Raw genomic sequence first — 15,231 nt, forward strand, 5'->3', positions numbered from 1 at the left:
GAATATAATAATTATTTTTGCAGTAAATAAAACAAAACCACCGCTTCATATGCACGATTAGATACCAGACCATTCTCCCATAAAGTTAATCACAACCAAGTATTACTAGCGTGATAATTTAATTCTCATACAAACATAGTAATCAGTCCAAGATCTTGTCTTAAGTTGTTGGAAAAAGCTATGAAAAAACTGCTATATATTTTATTATAAACTATTAAATAACACACAATAGAATCTCTATAAATGCAAGAAGAACATGGAATAGAAGAACCTTAAGAGATCGATGCTAGAATTTGATTCTATAGCCTTAAAACAAGATTACCCCTTAGTGGTGCCTCAAGGTTTGCGTTGACAAATGTCTCCCAGGGTACAATGATCTTTCTCTTTGCGGAAATAGCACTCCAATCCACAAAGAACAGCGAACCAAAAATGTTTAAAACTCTCTCTTTATCAGACACTAAACTACTCTAATTTCTAATTGATTTCTAAATGCAAAACTACATTTAAAATGCTTGATTTGGTGGTCTATTTATAGGCTTTGACATGCCCCCTTTTCAAAGGTTGTGTCTGCTTCCAAAAGACAATGGATGCAATCTTTGTTCAACAGTCATATCCCAACCTTGTGGAAAAGCTGGAGGAAACTGTTTCGGTTTCCTAGTGATTCGAACAAAATGAGGCGTCTGAGAGTTGGTATTAGTGCCCACATGTATGAGTGCCTTTTTAACCAATGTGTCTTTCGAAATTCTTGTTTGAATTCAAACAAGAACCAGTCAAACCCATGTCCACTTTCATACCAAGATAAAACTAAAAAGAACTATTGCAGACTGCTAATATATAGCCAATTCAAGACTAACCCATTTTTTCTAGTTCAATTTCCATTCACTTGAATATTTAATATTAAATATTAATAATACTAATATTTAAATTATTAAATTTCTAACATCGCACGCTCGGAATCATATAAAACGCGGGGTTTGGAGTCGTTGGGGACTCTCTTGAGAGACTCGGCCATGCAAAAGCTTTAGAAAATTATAGCTGTCACTGTGACCCAATAAAGAAAGACCCCCGTTCTTTGATTTCCCAAAAACCGATTTCATAAATTCATACATTTTCATCACATGAAACCATTCAATAAGCTGACATCCGTCGTCGGTCGTTTTGTAACTTTATGGCTTTCTGATACAGACGACTAAAGGTCATCAATTTTTGAGTTCGATTGATATCTGGTTGGATCATCGTATCATAATTACCGGCGCAAGATGAAGTGGTCGCCGTGGCTGGGTGGGGGAACAAGGAGGTTTCACGTGAAGGTGAGCCAATTGAAGCTGCAAGGGTTTAATTTTGAGAAGGAGAAAGATAGAGTTGGTGTGATTGAGGTGAAATGGAAAGGGTATAAGCCTGGAGGGCCTGAAGCTTTGGTTCCATTCTACGGAAGAAGTTCGTCGAGGCATCCGAGAAACTACACCAGCCACAGATTTTTGAGTCGTCAAGTCATTGAATGGGATGACGAATTTCAGAACCTCTGTAATTTTGGGTTGAAGCATGGTGGTAACTTTAGTCCTTGGGATTTGACTTTTACCCTGTTATACGTAAGTTTCTAATCTTTTTATTTTTAAGCTTTACTGGGTTTGTGTTTGTTTTCTCTGTATGTGGTTCCGCTTCTGTTTGTTGAATATTTGAAATTGATTATTCTTTTGCGTTTATGAATTTTAGGGAGAGAGTACAGAACAGAAGAGTAATATGGCGGTTTTCGGGACGGTTTCGTTGAATCTAGCAGAATTGGCATCGACAATGGAGTCTCAGATTCGGAGGAAGCTCTCTGTTACTTTGAAAATGGAGGGGACGACCGCCTGCGAAGCTACCCTTTTGGTAAATTAACTTCATTTTTGCTATTTTTTTTCATTTATTTTTAATTTCTGGTAATTAAGTTAATTAATTGCAAATTTACAGACAAGATTAATCCGGTTTTCCGTTATTTAGTCATGTCTAATTTTACCTAAACAAAGTTACATTTCTTAATTGTGAAATCTATGCTTAATTAGCTGTTTTAAATCCCGTTTAAGGCAAAGCCAGTTTATTAGATCATCTGTTCTTAATTGGGTAATATTAATGACCAGAATTGTTTTCCGCTCGACTTTTTTTCACTCATCTATTCGTTTCATTATTAGTAACACCACTGCATATTAATCACGTATGACTAATTATTTCATAAGTGTGAAGAATTATACTAATAAATAAGTACATGTGTTATAATTTTAATTCATTGATAATCTCACGTAGCAAATGTAACAATGGAATGTTTCTCTGACGTACCAAGTGACTCATAGTTCATACATTTTGATAAATCTTTAGTAATTAAATTAATAATCCAGTCATTTTATTTCTTTGTAAGCTTATGGACTTTGAATGTTTGATGGTGCCCGCAGGTTTGTCTAAGCTTTGCTGAGGTCAGAAACTCGCATGGCTCGGCAGGACTCGGTCAAGACTTGGCCGAGTCAGACAAGGGGAAGTTGACTCGAAGGGTAAGCTACTTCAGGAGCTTTAGAAAGTCAAGCAATGAGAGGAAGAGTCGTGGAGACCGAGTCACGAGTGACTGGCACGAGTCATTCTTGCCTGACTCAGAAGGGTCCCCGGGGAACGGACTCATATCCAGTGATGTCAATGCAGACTTGAATTCAAGGGGTGAGTCGGGATCGTTCCCGAGTCACGAGACTCAGTTTGACTCGAGGGAGAAGAGCTGGTTCTTGAGGAAGAGGAAGTGGTTGAATGGTAGACCGCCTAGGAGAAAAGTGGAGCCCTTTGTCGAGAAGACCAGTAGGGCTGTTGACAATATTCTCACCGATTCTGTAAAGGTATTATATGTTACATTTGTGAAGTGTTGCTATTTGAATTGCATTTAGGAGGAGAAAAACTTACATGTAACGGGTTTAATACGACTTTGTATCTACATTGACTTACCGAAAGGATATTAAACATGTTGTATGTGGGTTTTGCTGTCAGTCATTGCTATAGTTTAAATAGTTTTAGGGTTTTTTTGAGACTCTTTGTAGTAAGCACTTTTGCTAGAATTGTGAAATTTTTATTTTAAGACCGGACACTTCCTAAAAAAGCACCTGGAGATGCTAAGCGCTTGTTTGACCTAGAAGCACTTTAAAGTTTTTCTACCTTACGTAGATAGAAGCGCTTTTGACTTTCAGAAAACAATCTTCGCCTTTTGAGCTTTGCTATAGATCAATGCTACTTACCAAAAAGATAAAATGATGCTCCAAATGTTAGCTCATCTGCCTTTTCTTTTTCTACAGGAATCAAATAGTACTGCTGAATATTCTTCACAATCAGATCATGTACTTGGAAATTGCACCACAAGTAGATGGGAAGAAAGGGAAGTAGAAAGCAGAGATGGGCAAGCAAAGCTCACGACCAATGTGTTCTTTGCCTCCTTTGATCAACGGAGTGAAAAGGCCGCCGGAGAGAGTGCCTGCACAGCGCTAGTTGCGGTTATTGCGCACTGGCTGCATTTGCATCAACACTTGATGCCTACAAGATCCAAATTCGACAGCCTCATCACACAAGGTTCCTCAGAGTGGCAAAAACTCTGCAGCAACGAGACCAACATAAACTTATTTCCCAACAAACACTTCGACCTTGAAACAGTTTTGGAAGCTGATCTTAGACCTCTCGATGTCTCGCCTGAGAAATCCTTTATCGGATTCTTCAGCCCCGAGAAGTTCGAGAGCTTGAAGGGACTCATGTCGTTTGATGACATATGGAATGAAATAAATAAAAACACAAAGTCTTACGAACCGAGGATATACATAGTAAGTTGGAACGACCACTTTTTCGTTCTGAAGATTGAAGCCGATGCATACTATATCATTGACTCTTTGGGTGAGAGGCTCTTTGAGGGGTGTAACCAGGCATACATACTAAAATTCGACGATTCGAGCATCATGCATGGGAAAACAAAGAAAGTAGAGGATGATTCAGAGGAAAGATTAGAAGTAATATGCAGTGGAAAAGAGTGCTGTAGACAGTTCATTAAAAGATTTCTTGCGGCAATACCACTTAAGGAGCTTGAGGAGGAAGAGAAAAAGAGTGCAGCTTCTATTTTACCTCTACACCGGCATTTGCAGATCGAGTTCCACTACACCTCCTCCTCCTCCTCGTCATCTTCGTCATCGTCATCATCGTTGTCGTCCACCTCCGCCTCCTCTTTGTCGACTTCTTCGACTTACTCTCTTCTCAGGTAAAGAGTGACTAGAAATCAAGTAGCTGAATTGTACAGAAGGGTTTGATTCCTTAACATTTTCTGACATATTGAAACTAGGTAGAAAGTTCAATGAGATGTAACCGAAAAAAAAAATTCAGTGAGATTCCAATTTGTGGTATAACCTCGAGAACAACTAACATACAACTAGAATGCTAAAATAACAATACTCTAAATCAATCATACAATATTATATAAGGTTAAGACACATAGCGGAGCGTGATAAGCTTGAGATGCTGTCACCTATGTCCCAGCCTTTAGTTAGAGGAATACGTTGAAACAAAGAAAGATCAGCATTTGTTTTGACCCAACCAAAATGACTTAAGGGGGAACACAAAAGATGGGGTCTTTACAAAGATTAGTCACCACTTGTGCAAAGTTGCAATTGCAAACAAAGATCCCCATCCAGTCATTTTCTGTGATAATTATTTTCCCTTTACTAAAAATGAAAATAAGGGCCCACAGCCACAGCCACAGCCACAGCCACAATAGCATAATAACTTGAGATAATAGATGTTTAAAGAGACAAACTTCTTTGTCCCCCACTCACACTCACCCTCACCCTCACCCTCACCCTCACAAAAAAAATCCCCATCAATTTTTTTTTTTTTGCTTACCCAAATTTTTCCTAATAGGGCCAATCAGAGGTTGGTCCATAACCTTATCTGTGATGACTAATACTAATTAATCAACGATTATTATTTTAAACAGAAAAGTTTAGGTTTGAGTGGTGTATGTCCTCCCTTTTCAAATAGATCCCATTTCTGATCTCCAAATCTCCAAACACAATCCAAACTAGGAATACTTTCCCGCACTGGTTGCATGAAACATGAAATGGGTGTCTCACATTTGCTACATGAAGTGAGCTGCACATGACTATGAATATGAGACAATCATTTCATGGCAACTGGTGCGAGAAAGTTTTTCCACCAGAATTGTCCTATGAATTAACAAATCAGAATCTTCATGAAGTTTATTCAGTTAACACTTCACACCATAACTACATAAAGTTCTATGTTCTAGAAAGCATCATGCATAACGTAGCACTATTTGTACGTAGTAGATTAGAAGTCCATTCGCTCATCTAATCTATGCTTTAATTCACAATTTACATTTCATCGCTTAAAACACTACAAGAGCTGCTAAGTTCATTACCATGTAATCAAGCTAGGAAGTACATCGAGATTGCAAAAAGAAGCTTTTGGCAAAACATTCGCTAAGCCAGTGTCAAAATAATGAAAAACCAACTTTACTAAAGCAACAGTTAGTCTACAAACCTCCATTCCTCATGCTTCCATTCAAGTGGCTGAAAGGAAGCTCCGGCTGCCTACAATATTTGGAATCCTTTGTTGGGTGATGAAAAGCTGCCTTCCGCTTTCTTGTTGCTGCTTGCGTCGATGCAAATTTTCACCGTTTTTAACTTTGACGAAAAACGAAAATGCACCTGTAAAACAATTAACACCTTTGATCAAGGACTCAAGCCTCACGCACCCACGAGGTGCCGGGGGGGGGGGGGAGGGGGTTATGGAGAAATATTCTCAAGATATTAAATAGGAATAATATCTTGGGATAATGAAGTAATTATCCCTAATTGATTTAAATTGGGATTACTTACTTGATTGGAGTCAATCTTTAATTGGGAATGTATTAAAGATAGAATTTGGGTAATTAATCCTTATCTTTAATACTTTGACTTTTCCTTACCAATGGCAGGTGAGCTGTGGGCAGTCATATTTACCTGTTGAGACCTTCAGGGGTGTGAGATGCATGTGGGAGTATTGAGGAGCCTGCCCATTTATTGAGGGCAATCTTGTCTTTCTTGAGCAAAGGTTCACGTGTCGTCTCTAGAATTTTTGGGATTATTTTAGGCTCCACAAATGCCCCTACATCTGCTGGGTTGCATGTAGGAAAATGGCAGTAGGTGTAGGAATCCCAAGTTGCAAAGGCTTGTAGAGTTGTTTCCCAATTTGAACTTGATCTCCTTTCTTGATTTGGAGAGAAACTTCTTCTAGGAAAAGGAAACCAATTGCCCCTAATACCTATTTAATTTTGCCTTAAGTAGGGGATTAAATAAATTTGGAGAGCAATCATCATTCCAACAAGGAAGAGAGAAACCAGAGGAAAATTTTCCCCTCCCCTAGCTTTCTTCTTCTCTTGCCCTTGCAAAGAGTCGTCTTTCATTGTTGTTGTTCTTCTTCGTGTTGCACCAAGGTAAGAAAAATTTGAATTTTCTTCTTCTTGATTTTTTGGGAGTCTTGGGACTTGAAAAATTGGCTCAATGGGGGTTGAAGATGTGTGAAACACGTGGCAAGGGTGGCAAAGGGCTGGTGGTGGTGCATCACGGGGGTTGGTTAGCGTGGGCTAAGTGTTTGGCTTGGTTCGGCAGAGGTGACATGCACGCTAGGCGCAAAGATGCCAGTTTGTGTTGGGCCTCCATGGCTGTTGGGCATGGGCCTGTGTAGGCGAAAGGAGAGAGAGTGGGAGAGACCGGCGTAGGCTAGTTCTCGGGTCCTAGTGGCCTGGGCCTTGTTGAAGACCGCTAGGAGCGAAGGAGAAGAGAGGAAAGAGACATGGGCCTCTTCCTTTTGTTGGGCTGAGCGGCATGGGCCGCATGCATAGATGACCAAAGGCCTTTGGGCTATGTTGCACGAGAGAGGGAGAGCCGGGTCTGGGCCGTAGAGCCTGCCTTGCTACTAGGCTCCTGCGGTTTAGGCTCATGCTAAAAGAGAGAGAGAGTGAGGGTGAGCTGGGCCGTCGGGCTTGGCGCTAGGGCGCTGGGCTCTATGGTAATTTTTTTAATTCTCTTCTCGCGAGCTGCCTTCTAAATATTTTTTTTGTACTTTTTGCATAAATTTTGAGATGTCTTCCTCTGATCGCAAAAGTGACAAATACTGTCCACCTTTGTACTGTCAATGTGGTTCTTCCGACAAGATGGGCCTCTTCAAGGCTGCACATATCAAGATCAATTTCTATGAACTGTTTTGGGATTTTCTTTAGACACACAAGTATACGATTCTGTCAGGAGTTCACGTCAAGTGGGTGAAGGATGATAGCGGTAATGAATTTTGTGGCGAAGGTGCCACTGCTAGAAAGAGGGCTATCAATTTCCATCCGTATTACTTCATGTTGGGATTTACTTTTCCCATGTGGCATCTTTTCCAGGAGGTGATCTACTTCATGAAATGCGTGCCTGCTGAGTGCTCCCCGAATGCAGTTCATGTGATGGTGGGGTTTTCAAACTTGAGCAGGTTCTTTGATCTTGGTTTAACCATAAATAAGTTATGGTACTTATTTGAAATTAGCCATAAGGAAGGCGTGGGGCAACTGAGGTCACGCCATAAGTTGCTTGATGATTCCTGCAAAGATGATCATGAATAGGCGAGAGACACCTTGGAGGTTAGTGGAGAGTGGGAGTCTGACTCTTCTCCTACGCTGCATGTTCCAACTGTCTTTATCAGTGGTATGTGAACTGCTTTATTCCTAGCTTGCTTGAATTTTTGTTGAGTTGCTCCATGACTTCAGTTTACTAATCGTCCTTCTTACTTTGTGTAGATTCAGAATTTGGCTCAACTCTAAGAACTTCAACGGATATGAAGAAAGGGCACTTCATCTTGGGCATTCTTGTTGTGTAGTGTGAGTGGTGTTAGCTACTCAGTCATCTTCGTTGGGAGAAAGACGGGTTACCTCTGAAGGAAGAGATGAAGCAGATAAAGGATAAGGTGTTTACTCGTCCGATAGCTACTGTAGAGCCTACTGCCAACGAGGGTGGAAAGAAAAGATCTTCCCTGCCTGCTTATGAGCCTTTGGCTAAGAAGAAACTAAGGACTTCTTCTGCTACTTGTAAGGGCTTGTTTGTTGCTGAGAAGCTTGTCATCGATTTGACTATTCCCAAAGGGACAAAAAAAAACCATTAAGTCAAAGCCACCTACTGCTTCGAAGGTAGCCACGACCATTGCTGAGAGGATTGCTCAGCGGAAACGTTCGGTGATGCCTCTGGTGTTTAGGTTTGTGTCGAAGTGCGCATCGGGAGCTAAGCTCGGTTCAGCTTCTGAGAGGCTCACCGTTATGAAGAGCGGGAAGGTGGATTCTGCTGCTAAGGTGGTGCCTGGGCCCATTCCTCATTCTGTTGCAACTGATTCGTCTGCTGAGAAAGGGAAATCTACTCGCACGGGCGGTTGTGAGAGATACACTAAGTTTGAGGCTAGAGAGTTTCCTGAGGTTTGTGCACTGCTAAAGGCTGACCTACTTGAGGACGTTGATGCATGTGCCAAGTTCGTTGATGGTGTTGGGAAAGTTGTCATCCACTCAGACTTTTTTGCGAAGCGTCCTACCTACTCAAGGAGGTTCTCCCTGATTGCTACAATGCATAAGACTTTGATCTTGGCAGTTGAGTTTATGCGCATTGATCAGGATGCTATCAAGTGTGCAAAGGAGGCTAAAGTGGTGCTGACGGCTGAGCTTCGCTCGACTGTTGAAAAGATCGAGAGGCTTGAATCTGAACTTGCCGTTTTGAAGGGGTCTGATATTGTTGCCCTTACTTCTATGCAGTTGGAGACCGCTCATTAAGAAGTTGTCCGCTTGAAGGCTAAGCTTAGTATGACTCAGGCGATGTTGGAAGCTGCAGAGAAGGAAGTCAGTTGTATTTCATGAGTGGTTAAGGACCTTGAGCCTGTCAATTTGGTTCTACGATTTGTTTATTTTGCCAAGGATGATGAACTTGTCTTCATGCATACTGAAGTGTCTCGTCTTAAGCATTTATATGGCGGATTGCCAAACTTTTAACTTATAGAGCTGGCGGTCGGACACGTGAATCTCATAGAAAGCAGACGAGCTGCATAACTGCTATATTCGTACATTTCGACTTTAGCGGCTTCATGAGCTTTGGCCCTTCCGGGGTGTGTTGCAAAATTTTTTAACTTATAGAGCTTGCGGTCGGACACGTGTTTCTCGTAGAAAGCAGAGGAAATCCACGTAGCTGCTATAGTCGTACATTTTGGCTTTAGCGACTGCACAAGCCTTGGCCCTCATGGGGCATAAATTGTGAAATTTTTAACTTATAGAGCCGGTGGCCGGACATGTGCTTCTCATAGAAAGTAGAGGAATCCACATAACTACTATAGTTGTACATTTCGGCTTTAGCTTTTGCAAAACTTAAATTGTAAATCGTTGGTCAGAAGCGCTGCTTTTAAATAAGCAGACGGGTCTGCGTGATCGTAGCAAGTGTAAGTCTCGGCTTACAGATTGCCTTGGGTTGCCAGCCGTTAGGTCATCGGTTGAGCGTCTTACTTACAGAAGCAGACAGCCGCGTGACCACTTTGGCGTCGTCTCTGACTCTCGGAGGCATTTTAGGCTTAAGGTGTAGGCAGAATCGCGCCTCAAAGGCCATATCCTTTCGAGTTGTAACTTGATTCCGTATGCCGCTTAACTAGTATTGCAACACTTTAGAGCCAAGCTACGTTCATGAATACTTGCATGTCGAGGACAGACCATCTAGTCACGCGAATTCTTTCATAGGTAGGAATCCTGCACTTAGCATTTCTTTCGATTAGAGACTCGGGCTCCTGCAAAATTGAATCTTTCAATCGGCTAAGTCTTTCTAAGAGAAAGACTATTGTGGCCAATTCTAGGAGTCGTCCGGCGTAGGTAATCGATGCATTTAGGGGGAACTGAGTAGTTGTAAAACCCATTCACGTCTATATATCCCAGAACAATTTACCCTCTCCTGATGGGAGAGTACACGCTATGTCTGTAAGGGCAGGGGCATTTTCTGCTGTCACATGGGTGGTCAGTTTGTTTATACATTTGGCACAGGCTTGTAGGTAGTAATAGCATAACAACTAATAGTCATTGTCATGCGAGGTTTTGTTCGTCTAGCTGTTTGAGTCTTCGAACTTTATTTGTCTTAAATAGGGTCCAAGGAATGATGGGAGGTCACACGTAGTACTTTCTCAAGTTGTAAGCATTTCCCTACTTTTCGATCTCTTTGTCGCTCATAGCGGTGATGACGTAGCTACCATTTCTGCCTACTCGGCTGATTTTGTACGGATTTTCTCAGATGGGAACCATCCTTTTGGAGATTCCCGACGGGTGGTTATGAAGGATTTTGTGATGACTAAGTCTATTGGCTGGAACTGCCGGATCGTCACCCTCTTGTTGTAGCTGGAGAAGAGCTGCTGCTGATAGGCCGCGATGCAGGTGATAACCTTCTTGCATTCTTCCTCTGCCAAGTCTAAGTTTGTGGCCATCTTCTTCTCGTTCTGTTCAAAATTCGACAATACAATGTTGATGCTTGGCACCATATGACATTGGGATGAATGATCGCCTCAGAGTCATACGCTAAGGAGAATGAAATTTCATCAATTGCTCATCTGTTGGTGGTGCGATATGCCCATAGAACAACGGGGAGATCATCTGGCCACTTGTCTTTCTTGTTTGAGAGGGACTTCTTGAGGCATTCGAGAATGGCCATGTTAGACGCCTTTGTCTGCCTATTGCCCTACAGATATTGGGGGCATGGATATGTATTGCTTTATGCCATATTTTTCAAAGAACTTAGCCAAGTCTTTGCCCATGAACTGTGGACCATTGTCCGTGACGATGAAGTGAGGGATGTCGAAGTGACAGATAAGGTTCTTCTATATGAAGTGCTCTATGTTCGCTTGGGTAGTTATAGTCATGGGTTTATCTTTGACCCATTTTATGATGTAGTCGGTCGCTACGATCATCATGCCTCTGCCTCTAGTGGTAGGCGACATTGGTCTTACCAGGTCGATTGCCCACTGTATGAATGGCCAAAGGCTCGTCTGCAAGTGTAGTTTATTGATAGATAGTGCGGGCACGGGCTTGAAGCGTTGGCAGCTGTCGCACCTTTGTACATACTCCTTAGCATCTTGATGTATGGTTGGCCAGTAATAACCAGCGTTAAGAGCTTTTTGCGCTAGAGAGCGGCCTCCAGAGTGGTTTCCACGTACGCATTCATGGATTGAGCTAAGAATATTCAGGTCATCGGGAGGCGATAAGCAGCGAAGATGTGGTCTTAAGAAAGATCTACGAACGAGTATGTTATTCTATATGTAGTAGCATGCTGCATTCATTTAAAGATATCTGGACTCCAGTCTATTTATAGGGAGCGTTTCGTTAATTATGTAATCAATGATGGGATCCTGCCAACTCAGAGTTATGCTGATCTGCGCTACCTCTACTACTAGTTCCTCATCTATGCTCAGTTTCTCCAAGTACTCGACTGGGATGTAGTGCTTAAGTTGATGATCTAAGGTAAAGCCTAGGCCTGCTAGTGCATCTGCGTGGGTATTTTCTGCTCATAGAACCTGAGTGAGTATGTACGCCTGGAACGTCGCTAGATGCACTTGTACCTTCTTGAGGTATCCGGCCATCCTTGGATGCTTTGCCGTGTACTTCCTTGAGGTTTGGTTGGTGATCAGCTGGGAATCTAAATATATCGCGAGCTTTTTCACCGCTAGGTCTTTCACTAATCGGAGACCTGTAAGTAGGGCTTTATACTCTGCTTTGTTGTTTGACGTCTTAAAGCTTAGAGTGATCGCCTACTCGAGCATCTAATTGTCCGGGGTAGTGAGAACTAGACCTGCTCCTGATCTCTGGTGGTTGGATGAGCTGTCGATGTGTAAACACCAGAAATCTCCTGCAGGTGAGGCTGGTGTGGCTACGGTGTGCTCGACTGCCTCTGGGGTGTTTCTAGGCTGAGTTACTGCGCTTATCCGAATGTCCGCCAGTTTTCGCGCCTTTAATGTCGTGTGTCCGGATTGTGCGGAACATCATGTCATGACGATGACTACGTATGTCTGAAGGTATGTCTTGAGCTTTTAGGTTGCAACAACTAACGCCAATATCAAAGTTTTGATTTTCAAGTATCTGGTTTTTGTATTGATAAGAGCTTTTGAACTGTGGAATACAGGTGGTCAGGCCCCTAACTCTTCTCGTATAAGGGCAGAGCTCATTACTTCTTTAGATACCACGATATAGATGCATAGATCATCCGCTGCTTTGTCGTTCTATTTGTCTCGTTACGCGTCTTAATTGCCTTGAAAAAAGCTTGCATCTGTTGGTAGGTCGTGAGAAGAATTGATTGAATGTAGCTGTTCGTCAGGTCAGACCTTGGATCTTCTTAAGAGTGGTAAGATACTTCATATCTAGGATTCCTCAGATCTTCTTTGTATGTGCGTTTTGCATGGTCTGACCACTGCTTAGGGTCAAGGAAAATGTGCTAGGCATCTTCTTCGAGTTTTCATTCTGATTCATCTGCCAAGGCATTGTTGACCTTGACATCATCTTCTTGACCTGTCTACCGTGATTGTTATTTGGTGGAGATAGAATAATCTTTCTGTACTTCAATTGGTACTGCTGGGGCAAAAGACTTATTCTTCGTCTTCTTGAGAGGTTGTACAGTGCATCTTTTAGACATAGCCTGGTTGCCCTTGATCTTTCTTACTGCTCATCCTAGGATGCGAAATTGGATATTCTGATACTCAATCGAGGTCACAGCTCCATTCTTCACTAGCCCAGGTAGGCTTAATATCTCGTTATGAGGAGATGGGTCGTTGATGATCATGAAGGTCTGTGATGAAACAATTAGAGGGCTGGTTACATCGAGCGTGATTATGTCAATGGTAATTGAGGTAAGTCCCTTGAATCCGGACAAGACCTCTGCTTTGCGTTTGATCGTGTTTTCCAGGCCTATTTTCTGGACGACTGATAGTTGTAGGATATCGACTGAGCTACTGTTGTCCACCATAATTTTGTCAACGATGACGTGGGCCAGTTGAGCAGAAATCACCAAGGCGTCGTTGTAGGGAAAGTCTACTCCCTCAGCATCCTGCTCGATGAAGCCGACAATTAGTCCAAGTATAACATCTATGGCTTGAACCTAAAAGACTGATCTCGCATGTTGGATTTTCCACTTCTTGGAATTGGTGGTGGCCCTTTGATGCTCGGATTTAGCAAAGATGCTTGTTATTCGAATCGTCTTGGCTGAGGGTTCGGCTTCGGCATTTACTTCTTTCCTTGGCTGGGCAGCTAACCTATTGACATACTGGTTGCACTTGCCTTCATTCACGAGCTTCTCAATGTACTTCATCCATGTGGTGCAGTTATTGGTTACGTGCCTTGGACCTCTATAGAATGCACAATACTTTGTTTGGTCCATCTTAGAGGTGTCCCCTATCATGGGTTGCAGCATCTTAAACCACAGCTTGTCTTTAAGGTCGTGAATGATCTGGTTAATAGGGACTAAAAGCTTGGTGTATGTCTTGGGTGTCATGCCTCATTTTGTCAGGGATCGGTCCCTATGTATGATTCCTGGCTTGTTTTTATCATAGAGAGGTTTATCGGCCGCCTTCTTCTGAGTTGGCTCTGCTTCTTTGCGTGGCTACTTAGACAACTTCTAGGAGCGCTTGGCCTTATCCTAGAGGGAGTGCTTTTCTGCCAAAGCATAAGAGTTTGCCAAGGTCAAGTTCTTGCCCATGATCAATTCTTCAAAAAATGGGTGATCTGCTAGGAGCCCCTTTTGGAAGGCTGAGCATGCAATGCTGTTATCACATTCGACAATTTTCACCTTCTCCGTCTTGAACCTCTTGACGTATATGCGGAGTGACTCATTCGAGTCATTCTTCATGTTAAAGAAGTGGTTAGACTTCTTCTTGATCAAGTGGTAGGACGAATATTCCTTAGTGAAAACCAAGAAAAGTTCACTGAATTTCAAGATTGAACGTAGCGACAGAGTGTAGAACCAATCTTGCGCTTCGCCTTGGAGGGTCATGGCAAAGATTTTGCACATGAGAGCGTCATTGCTGCATTAGAGGGCCATGACACTTCAGTAGTGCATCAAGTGCCTGTCCGAATCTTGATTTCCTTTGAACAAAGTGAAATGTGGCGGGTTGAACTTTTGCAGTGGCTTCATCTATTTGATTTCGTCTGTAAATGGTGACCTGCTCATGTTGGCCACGTCTCTATGAATGACATTGTCGGTAATAGCAATGCGTTGGAATTCGCGCAGCTACTTTGCTATGAGCCTGTGCACTTCCTCCTGAATATACGCTTGGTGGGGGCAGTGGAACCTTCAGCTGCCCTCGGTTCATTCTATGCTGCTTGCCATCACGATTGGCGGGGCCTGCCAGTGGAATTTAAACTAGACTATTTTCGTGCTCTCCTTGGTTCGCCATGTGGCTGCCTACTCCGGTGCCTCGTAGAAGGATATCCTTGTGGGCCTAAACTCATGTGGATGCTTCGCTTGAGTACTCATTGAAGTGTGGACCCAACCTCGAATGCACACTAGCTCGTGAGCCGAGTCGGGAATGAATGCTTCTTTGCGCATATAGGCAGGAGAAAACGTTTTCTCAAGAGACTAAATGGGCTGAGTGGCTCTTTGCTGAGACGTCACTGGAATAAGTCATGTTCTTCTGCCATTGTCCTGTTTCGGGACATCTTATCGGGGGTGCGTTGCGTCTCGATGCGCTAAAGGAACTGGTTCACCAAGGTGGTCTACTGCACAAGGGCGTTTGTCAAATTGGTGACTTGCTGGGGCAGGTGGTGCTCTCCATTTGGATTGGAAAAGTTCAGGTAATGGGTGTTTCCATGTGTAGTGGAAGTGTAGTGGACTGCAGGTATAAAGCTTGAGCCCATAGCAGACATTCTTGCAGAAAAATGGGGTGAAAATAACCCTGAGTCGATCACTGGACTAGTGGTCAGAATTGGATCGCCGGAGGTGGCCTTGGGTTAGATTGGGTTGCGAACTAGGTCGTGGGGAGGGCCAACCTGGTTAGATGGCTAGGCCATGCGCTGCACGTTGGGTCGGTGCCTGCTCGCCTTAGGCCTGCATGAGATTGGGCCCTCTTGGCCATTGGGCTGCCACGCTATAGCCTGCTGGCTAGGTGACTTGGGCTTGGGCCCATTGAGCTACTTGGCTGGTAGCAACTGCTGTGGTCTGGGCT

General features: G+C 43.0%; 2 protein-coding genes across 2 annotated transcripts; one reads left to right on the plus strand and one right to left on the minus strand.

Annotated features, from left to right (window-relative positions):
- The first annotated feature begins 1,259 nt into the window (after window positions 1-1,259).
- Window positions 1,260-4,374, plus strand: LOC137717057 (uncharacterized). The gene is made up of 4 exons (XM_068456373.1): window positions 1,260-1,589; window positions 1,714-1,869; window positions 2,427-2,852; window positions 3,303-4,374. Exons 1-4 carry the CDS (start codon window positions 1,260-1,262, stop codon window positions 4,248-4,250), a joined length of 1,860 nt encoding a protein of 619 aa, XP_068312474.1. The 3' UTR covers window positions 4,251-4,374.
- An 8,363-nt stretch (window positions 4,375-12,737) lies between these two features.
- LOC137717058 (uncharacterized) lies at window positions 12,738-13,562 on the minus strand. Its single transcript, XM_068456374.1, has 2 exons — window positions 13,299-13,562; window positions 12,738-13,118 (listed from the first exon to the last, which is right to left on the minus strand). The coding sequence occupies exons 1-2, from the start codon at window positions 13,560-13,562 to the stop codon at window positions 12,738-12,740; spliced, it is 645 nt and encodes a 214-aa protein (XP_068312475.1).
- Between the last annotated feature and the right edge of the window lie 1,669 nt (window positions 13,563-15,231).

This window comes from Pyrus communis, chromosome 15 (genome assembly GCF_963583255.1).
Source record: "Pyrus communis chromosome 15, drPyrComm1.1, whole genome shotgun sequence".
Classification (NCBI taxonomy): Eukaryota; Viridiplantae; Streptophyta; class Magnoliopsida; order Rosales; family Rosaceae; genus Pyrus; species Pyrus communis.